This window comes from Hibiscus syriacus, unplaced genomic scaffold, assembly GCF_006381635.1.
Source record: "Hibiscus syriacus cultivar Baekdansim isolate YM2019G1 unplaced genomic scaffold, ASM638163v2 tig00000340_pilon, whole genome shotgun sequence".
NCBI classification, from domain to species: Eukaryota; Viridiplantae; Streptophyta; class Magnoliopsida; order Malvales; family Malvaceae; genus Hibiscus; species Hibiscus syriacus.
The window spans coordinates 5,909,769-5,919,989 of record NW_024061783.1 but is presented as its reverse complement, the minus strand read 5'-3'; the positions used below and the strand labels follow the sequence as shown (position 1 = coordinate 5,919,989).

Genomic DNA, 10,221 nt, shown 5'->3' with positions numbered 1-10,221 from the left:
AAAATGCTGAAAATCAGCTTAACGGGTTTAAATTTGGGGAAACGAACTTCAGAGTCGGACTTAGGATGTCGAAAACATAAAATATGACTTCCTCACTCGAATAATAGCGTAGCACCCATATGCTTATTACGTACCCAAGCTTTTCATACATCTTTATGGTTGGTGTATAAGAAGCCCTCACAAAAAGATCCACAAAATATGTCTTCTCACTGCCAAAAGACTACTTATTGATGACTGGAGAAAGAACGAGAATAAACACACCCAAAACGAAACTAGAGAGTGCATCAGGATGACATTAGAGGTAAGAGACTAATTTTCAGTTTAAAAGCACTAGCATGTACTAAAAAAACGCATCATCGTACTTAAGGAGTATACAAGTGAGGGTGATGTCAGGATCTCATAAAAAACTGAGTGAAAGCAAAGCACTTAGCAAAAGAAAAGTATAGACCATTACCTAATTGATGTCAGCTAAAAGCTAGATTCTAAAACAAACACATGGTATAAAAACCTTATAAAAAAATACCCAAATATACATAAAACGTATGTTAATTTCAATGGAAGATATTCTAGTTCTACCTCTACACAAAGGTATAAGACGAAGCTAAAACTTACAGCTTGCATTCATAATGTAGTATTGCTGGCTGAACCATTCTAGCAGTTCATAGAAAGCAACAACTAAAGCATGGTGCAAATTTAAAACTTTAGAACTTTGCAAACTTCAAATTTAGTACTGGGCCCTTAAAATTATATTGAAAAATATAATACTTAGGTAATTTCTAATCTTGTAATGTCCTACAGGCTAACTACAGACACAAGTTAGTCAAACTGATTGTAAAAATATCCAAATCAAGGGAACATTAAATTGCATACCAATTTTACATCTTATCACTGATTTCTTCAAGAAGGTTCATCAGTTTCTTAGCAAGCTGCTGCCTACGATATTCAGGGGAAACAATGACTGCCGTTACATGGCCATGCCAAGACTCACCTTGTCCCTCAACTTTCCCCATAATGTAAACCATTATTCGTTTTCCAGGGCCTTCAGCTACTTGAAAATAATCGGGCCAACGAGCTAAATACATCAAGTAGAATGACATATTAAAGGTTTTGGTTAAATGGTCAAGATTGACGGAAGTGAAACGAAGGAGATTGTTGCAGCAAAATCGGCGTATCATTGTCATCTCTCTTAGTCTCGGAAAGTCGGCCGAAATGGAAGCTTTAATGAAACGCAGAGCTGCCGTAGTTGTAAATCAAGCTTGAATATTGAGAACCCTTACCAACGATGACCGGAGAAAACACGACGGTGGTAAGCACCTTGGGTCGAGTTTTGTGCGGAACAGGTCGGGGAACACGTTGGTGATGGTGGTGAGGCGAGACGGTCGCTGGATCGACCAGAATCGATGAAAATAGCAGCGATGAGGTTAGGTTATTTTGTCGAAGCTTTTCGACTAAAATCATGACGACAGATGACATTTCACTACAGTATGATGGAGGGATTTTGGTCGCCAGTCAACGACGAATCGAACGGGGGTAGTACTTAGACGAACGGTGGCCGGACGACGAAGATTTGGGGAGGCCGGTGAGTTTTTGGTTGGGGTTTAGGGATTTTATTTCACGAAATTGGGGTATTTTCCTTTTTATTTTTCACTGACCAAAAAATGGAATAATTCTATGTTTAGTCCCTAAACTCCCTAAATATTCAAATTTAGGCTACAAGGTTCCAAAACTTTCAATTTAGTCCCTAATTCATTACATTTGGGGTGTTACAATTCTTTCATCCTTAAAAAAAATTTCGTCCTCGAAATTTTCTCAAGTCATAGAAATGTAGAAACTGGGCTTCCATCCGATCTTCATTCTCTTGGGTATCCTTTACAAGTATATGATTCTTCTACTAAACTTTAACCAGCTGAATAAACATTCTCGACCAACTCTTTTTTATCCGAATTCTAAAACTTGAACAAAATTCTCCTCATAGAACTAAACATACCTTAATTATCAATTCTTAATCAAAATAATACTTGCTTAACTTCAATGCAACATACATATATAATTGATTTCTTTCATATTTAATGGAACCACCTCGAGAACTACACTTTTACCATGAACACCTCCTCTTTCTTTTAATCTCATATTGCTCAAATCATTGAGGAAAAAGGCTCAACACTTACTGGGTTTCAAACTCATAAAATTGGAAATAACATGATTCCAAAAGTCTTCAATTCAGTACATCAATACATAACTTTTGAGGCATAACACCCTGTCTAGGTTTGGACCAAATACCTTATTTTCTGATCTACTTGAGTTGCATAACTTAATAACAAAACTTTACTTATAAAGTTTGGTTATGAGCTTATCAGCATAGAACATTTGGGGAGTAACAAAATTCAAATTTGGGTTGAGAGTCAGGTCAAATATATAAAATAATTAATTGATCATGTTACATGTAGGTAACTTCTAAAATTAGGATGAATGCTAACATTATTCCCTTTTTGTACAGATTGAGTAATAACAGATAAAATACTTTGATATACTTATTACAGAATGATTTCTTAACATGAGAATTCTGACTCATAGAGTACGATCATAATCTAGGGGCATGTACAAATCAGACATCCTATGACTATCGACCGGCCGATCTATCTAGAAAAACTCGGCTCAACCTAAGTTCTGATACCACTAAATGTAACCCCTACAGACAGATGCGGGTGACCCGATCTGATCCGAGGTGTCACATTAGGGCCACCAGAGCGACCCACAGTAAAAATCTGAGAAAAATTAAATTTTTTGTTAAAGCACGTAAAATCGTAAAATAATTTATATTTTAAAAGTAGAATTTAACAATGTCCAGAATTAAAACAGGTTTCAGGCTCGGATATAAAAACAAAATACAACCTACTTGCCCCCTAATTACATATTGTACCGTACTCTACAAGTAAAACCGAATGGAACTCCCAATACTAAAGTTGATAGCTGCACTAGATCGATTCTTTTAACCTGAAATAAAGTGTTAAATAGTGAGCTTTGGAAGCCCAGTAATACAGAACTACTAAGTGATGCTGAAGGGCATGCAAATAAATGGAAAAACATAATATTCCTTATTGATTAAGACATCTACAGGTTTTCGGGATGAGCTGAGGTTTCACTGATATTTCTTCGAGTACAAAAATGAAGATTTCAATTCAGAAGAACATTCAGAGGACCAATTTTTCAGGAGATCGTAATAGGGTGTCTAGTGTGTTCCAACCAAAACCAATGAAAATGTACAAATCTTTTTAAAACAGTAACATTTTAAAACACATGTTTATAACTATAGTAAAACCCTCCAACTGAATACCTTTATGCAATTCCCCATAACTGCATCCATAAGGACTTACCCTAAGCACACAACAAAGGTACCACCCTAAGGGAGTACCTTGGGACCTATAGGCCTACCCAAGGGTCTCCTTAGGCCCGTAAGGATTTACCAGCTTGATCAGAGCTGAACCTCCATACTCCAAAATCCTACCCATACAATATCCATTAGAAATCAGATTGAGCATTAACTTTAATATCAAAGTCATGATCCCAAAAAATATAGTAAGAGTGACAATAAAGTTATTTATATCATATAATTACCCTCCACCCATACACCATATACAGTCCCATGATTCACCCAAGGGAGTGCCTTGGGGGCTTAAAACGTACCCAAGGTCTCCCTAGGTTCGTAAGGAATTACCAGCTTGATCAGAGCTGAACCTCCATGCTCCATCATATCCAGATAATATCCAAATAAAACAGTTCAAGTAGTATCCAGTAAATCCCATTTTCCATAAATCATGAACGATTATATTTTCTAGTGAAAATAGGAGGTCAGAGAACACATATCATGTAGCTGTAGTTCATTAACAATAAATCAAAACATCATTAAATCCATAATTTAGAAAAATCATGTTTTAAAGTAGGTAAAACAATTACAAATCACATATGGAACACACTAGAGGATTCAATATTTCTTCGGAGGTATTTGACATTTATCAAGTAGGGAACTATGAAACTTTTGAAATTTTTAGGATTTCAGAATTAAGATCATATAGTATTCAGATATTTTTCGGAGGCAATTGATCGTTATCAGGAAGGTATTCGGAATCTTTTGCATTACAGTTACTTGAGATTTCAGGTATGACAGGAGTAATTCAATTATTATAGAAATCAGGGGCATTTTGGAAATTCGGTTCTTGGAGAATTCTTAGTAATTTAATCTAATAAGAGTAAATTGATAGTTTGCATTATTCTGAATTTATATCGCATTATCCTGACTTCAAGTCAAATCGTACTAATCGATTTCCACCTTGTAAAACTTGTCAATAATCTGAACTGATATACTTCATGAATAATCACTTCTTAATATTGATTATACTGGTTGGACTGATTTTTATCTCATGGGGGCAATTTCATAATTTTATAATCATGTGATTCCGTTATGAAGCCTTTTAATGAAAATAATTTGAATTTAACAAGTTTTTAGGTTGATTGCTTTATCGGTTAATTACTAAACCTGAAGTTATATTCTTATCAGTCTTCCAATATCTTATACGTGTAATTGAGTCTTATTCAGTTTATTTACTTTCCATTGCATTTGGAACGAGTTTAGAAATATATTTTTTCACACATGTAACCAAGCTTATTCATCTATGCATTAACCAATACCAGCATGTTCCAGAAAGCATACCTAGGTAGTGATGTATTACCTTGATTTTTGTACTCCACCGATCGAACATTTAAACTCCATGTGATCACTCTCGAACTTGAATCCAACGTCCAATAATATCTCCGATTCATATAAAACGAAATTACATCAGAAACGAGACTTAATTGCGGAAAACAAAACAAATCAAAATGTAAAATGCTGATGGGGAAACGAACTTCATATTCGGACTCAGGACATCGAAAACATAAAATATGATTTCCTCACCCGAATAATAGCGTAACACCCTTTTGTATATTATGTACCCAAGATTTTCATACATCTTTATGGTTGGTGTATAAGAAGCCCTCACAAAAAGATCCACATAATATGCCTTTTCACTGCCAAAAGACTACTTATTGATGACTGGAGAGAGAACGAGAATAAAGACACCCAAAACGAAACTAGAGAGTGCATCAGGATGACATTAGAGGTAAGAGACTAATTTACAGTTTAAAAGCACTAGCATGTACGAAAAAAACGCATCATCATACTTAAGGAGTATACAAGTCAGGGTGATGTCAGGATCTCATAAAAAACTTAGTGAAAGGAAAGCAAGTAGCAAAAGAAAAGTATAGACCATTACCTAATTGATGTCAGCTAAAAGCTAGATTCTAAAACAAACACATGGTATAAAAACCTTATCAAACAAATACCCAAATATACATGAAACGTATGTTAGTTTCAATGGAAGATATTCTAGTTCTACCTCTACACAAAGGTATAAGACGAAGCTAAAACTTACAGCTTGCATTCATAATGTAGTATTACTGACTGAACCTTACGACCATTCTAGCAGTTCATAGAAAACAACAACTAAAGCATGGTGCAAATTTAAATCTTTAAAACTTTGCAAACTTCAAATCTAGTACTCGACCCTTAAAATTCTATTGAAAAATATAATACTTAGGTAATTTCTAATCTTGTAATGCCCTATAGGCTAACTACAGACACAAGTTAGTCAAACTGATTGTAAAAATATCCAAATCAAGGGAACATTAAATTGCACACCAATTTACATCTTATCACTGATTTCTTCAAGAAGGTTCATCAGTTTCTTAGCAAGCTACTGCCTACGATATTCAGGGGCAACAATGACTGTCGTTACATGGTCATGCCAAGACTCACCTTGTCCCTCAACTTTCCCCATAATGTAAACCATTATTCATTTTCCAGGGCCTTCGGGTACTTGAAAATAAGTGGTCAAGATTGACGGAAGTGAAACGAAGGAGATCGTTACAGCAAAATCAGTGTATCGTTGTCATCTCTCTCAGTCTCGGAAAGTCGACCGAAAATGGAAGCTTTAATGAAACGCGGAGCTGCCGTAGTTGTAATTCAAGCTTGAATCTTGAGAACCCTTACCAACGATGACCGGAGAAAACACGACAGTGGTAAGCACCTTGGGTCAGGTTTTATGCGGAACAGGTCGGGGAACACATTGGTGACAGAGGTGAGGCGAGACAATTGTCGGATCGACCGAAATCGACGAAAACAATAGCGATGAGGTTAGGTTATTTTGTCAAAGATTTTAGACTAAAATCACGAGGATAGACGTCGTTTCACGATAGGATGATGGAGGGATTTTGCTCGTCGGTCAACGATGAATCGAACGGGGGTAGTAATTAGCCGGACGACGAAAATTTGTGGAGGCCAACGAGATTTTGGTTGGGGTTTAGGGATTTTATTTCATGAAATTGGGGTATTTTCCTTTTTAATTTTCAATGGCAAAAAAATAGAATAATTCAAAGTTTAGTCCCTGAACTCCCTAAAAGTTCAAATCTAGGCTGTAAGGTTCCAGAACTTTCAATTTAGTCCCTAATTCATTAAATTTGGGGTGTTACACCGTCCCTCAAAGGTAATATATTTTCGGTTTTTTTCTATTTGCTTTACTTCCCTTTTGCTTTTTTTGGTTCAAAAATCCCTTCCCCAGTTACTTATGTTCGAGAAAGTTAACTCTTTTTTAAGGTCAAAAAGCACTATTTTTTTCTCTCTCTTTTTTCGACTCCCCCTTGTTTGAATGCCCTTTTTTCCACTCATTTTCCAATTCGAAAATCCCCTCATCCTGAAAAATATTACTTTCCTCTGATTTATTGCTACCTTGGATGGAAATCATGAAAGCTAGTTGGTAGGGAATGGTTTTACCGAATTTATCAGAATTTAATGAAAATTTTTAATGGGTTTTTCAGATTTGATTTGCTTGACTATTTTGGTGCACTCTTTTGGGTATGTTGCTGATGAAGGTGGTGGTGGGGTTCATTGGCGGCAGCTCACGTTGCTGGGGAGCTGAAAAGTCAGTCGCGTGCATTACACGCATCGATCAGGCGACCCATCTTCGGTCTGCGGCGGTTGACTTCTTCACATGTTAGGGTAAACCCTAATTTTGGATGCATCTGGGCCATTGATCTTCATATTGATCTGATGGTGGAGATTAGGTGGCCATATTAGAATATGAGGAAACCCTAAACTATTTAGGCCTTCATCATTGAGCCTAGTGATCAAATGTATCAGGCTTGGGGTGTTTGTATTTTGGGCTTGTACACTGGATCTGTAAAATGTAAAAGAATATTATATGTTAGTATATTTTCGTTATGATAATAATAATAGTAATTATAATAATTCTAATTACTAATAATAGTAATTAATAATAATAATAATAATTAGTAATAATAATTTATAAATAATATTAATTAATTATAATAACTAATAATAATAATAATTAATAATAATAACCCCAGGCAAAAAACGAGTGTCTATAGCTGTCCCTCTTTGCCCATTCTTATATTAACAAGATAGGGAAAAGACGACAAGACAATGAGTTTTTGTCATGTTATCTCTTTCATTTTTAAACTTGATGTTAAAGACAACACTACTGATCCACATTGAAGAGATCTGGCCACTTTCGGGTGATGACATTGTTCCTTCTCTCTAAGGAAGTCAGGTCAATTTAGAGATAATTTGGTGTTGAAGACGACACTGCTCATCCATGTTAAAGAGTTATGGCCGCTTTCAGTTAAATTGTTTGCTGAAGAAGTCGATGTTATTTCTTGTTGAGGAAGTCGTATTTGGATAATTTAAAGACAACACGATTCCGTCGTGTTGAGGAAGTCTAATTGTTTTAGGATGACATTATTCCTTTGTGTTGAAGAGATCTGGTCAGTGGACGAAATTGTTCCTTCGTGTTTAGGACGTAAAGTCATAATTTGACAGTTTGATTCGACATGGTTCCTTTTTACTGAGGAAAACTAGTCGTTCTTGAAGGATTATGAATCTGAAGACAATGTTGTTCCTTCTTGCTGAGGAAGTCTAATTGTCTAAAGATATTTTAACTTTGAAAATGACATTGCTCCTTCATACTAAGGAGAACTAATCGTTGCTCGGTGTCAAATCTATTGATGACATTGCTTCTTATCATTGAAGAGATTAAGTCATATTTATCAATGATTGACTTGAAATAAAATCTTCTTCTTCAACATGGAATTGCAAAATAAAATCTTTGTTAACTTTGAGTTCCTATCAAATATTCGACATTTGAGTGAAAATAAATGAGTGGAAAGAAATTTGTTTGAAGAGAATCTATCTCTGGTGAGATAAAATTTTGTTTCGAGGGAAATGATTTTAAAATTTACTTTTCAAGGGAAAACTATCTTAAGCCAGACAATGCTTGTTTTTAGGAAAACAATCTCAAGTGAGATCAATTTTGTTTCAAGAAAAATTATCTCAAATGAGACGAAACTTTGTTTCGAGAGAAACAATCTCAAAGGTGACAGATAGTCTGCTCCTGCATGTTTAGGAGATTTAGTTGCCTTTAGAAGATTTGATCGTTCACTTCAGGATGTAAAATATGTGAACGACATTGTTCCTTGATGTTAAGGATGTCTAGTCATCACCAAACTTTTCTTTCCTGAAAGATCAATATAAAAATGATGCATTTATGAATGATTATATTGAATATCAAGATGAAGTTTATTTCATAAATTTGATTTGATTTTTATTTTAATAAAAATGTTTTTTTTAATTTGTCCTCATGAGAGGAGAAAATGACCTTTAAGAAAAATGAAATAAGGATTTCAGGGGAAAACGGTCTTAAGAAATACTAGATTGATTTTCTTAGACGAACAATCTTAAGAAGATGAAATTAGTTTCTCAAAAGCAATTATAAAAGTATCATCAGAAGAAGGGTAAAACTTTTTTATTGCATGTGATGATGAATGTATGATGCAAAAGTGCAAATTCATGTGACGTATATGTTTATGTTGATGCATGTTTTCTTGATCAATGGTGGGAATGGTTGTATGAGAAATCTTCATTCTATCTCTGATTCAGTTGTCTACATTTTCCACCAGTGTACTCTTACAATTTTTGACTCATTTCAATTACTTATAGCCCTAACACATTTTTGCCCCTGATAAAAGTGGTTTTCTCTACCTAAACTTGTGTAGAAATCCCATAGAGCTTTCATCCCACCAAAAAAATTGACAGAACATTTGTGTTCTCTGACATGTTCTATGATACATTCATGCCAAGGATGGTAGTTGGAGTCATAGAGGAAATCGAAATCGAAATCGAAATTAAAGGTGTTTGCTTAATTGCTAACATCGAATTAAACTCTCCAAGATTTGCATTGATTTTTTCAAAGTTATTTCGCCCATTTAGCGGAAAGAGAACTTCCCCATTATCCACTTTTAATCTTGGTGCAGGCAGAACACGACTTCCCAATTGGAATTTAGAAACCCCTTATGAACTCAATATTGGCTCAACTTCATAAATACTAGTACATAAAGCATTTATCATTTTTTGTGGCTTCAACATTACTTCATGAAAAATTATCAGCATGATACAACTGTATGTTGTGATGGTTGACAAAACAATCACATATAGGAAGCTCCATTGTCTCTACTTCACCATTTTCACTCTTTACACCTTTTTGTCTAATTGAAAATAAATGTCTGCTCAATTCAATGATCTTGTATTCCTAGATGATATGGGCCTTCAATAATTCCCCAACATTTATCATTTCTTTCTCTAGTACTGATTCTAAGAATGAGCTTCTATGTTTGGGAGATATGTGCCAATTTTCAAGCTCTATTCCAGAGAGATTGTCTTGTTTGAAAATATTTTCTTCCTCTTTTATTTTCAAAGGTGAAAATGTTTGATGAAAAAGTTTCAAAAAATGATGCCCTTACTTTGGGTTAATAATTGAGACAAATTATAAAATAAGAGTTTATTAGATATCAAGGATAAGTGTCAAGATTAATGCTAATTTTGAGGTAGGGTTAAGTATGGAAGGATAAGGTGTCTCGGGTTGTTGTCTTTCGTCAAGATCTAGCATTCTCATTTCTTTGATGTTTACTGATCTAATAGAGTAGCTTCTATACTCATCTACAATAAGTGTTCTCCGGTTCTCAGCTCTCATGAGCACATTCAAGTTGTGCGATGTCTTATCAAGGGATTTGTTAGGTCGCATCCGATACAATAGCTGCACAATCTTTATATTCGAG

General features: G+C 34.9%; 1 protein-coding gene across 1 annotated transcript; it reads right to left on the bottom strand.

The window, feature by feature from the left end:
* Positions 1 to 209: 209 nt before the first annotated feature.
* LOC120198017 (N-terminal acetyltransferase B complex catalytic subunit NAA20-like) lies at positions 210 to 1,189 on the bottom strand. The gene is made up of 2 exons (XM_039199447.1): positions 880 to 1,189; positions 210 to 234 (listed from the first exon to the last, which is right to left on the bottom strand). Exons 1-2 carry the CDS (start codon positions 1,179 to 1,181, stop codon positions 225 to 227), a joined length of 312 nt encoding a protein of 103 aa, XP_039055378.1. The 5' UTR covers positions 1,182 to 1,189; the 3' UTR covers positions 210 to 224.
* Between the last annotated feature and the right edge of the window lie 9,032 nt (positions 1,190 to 10,221).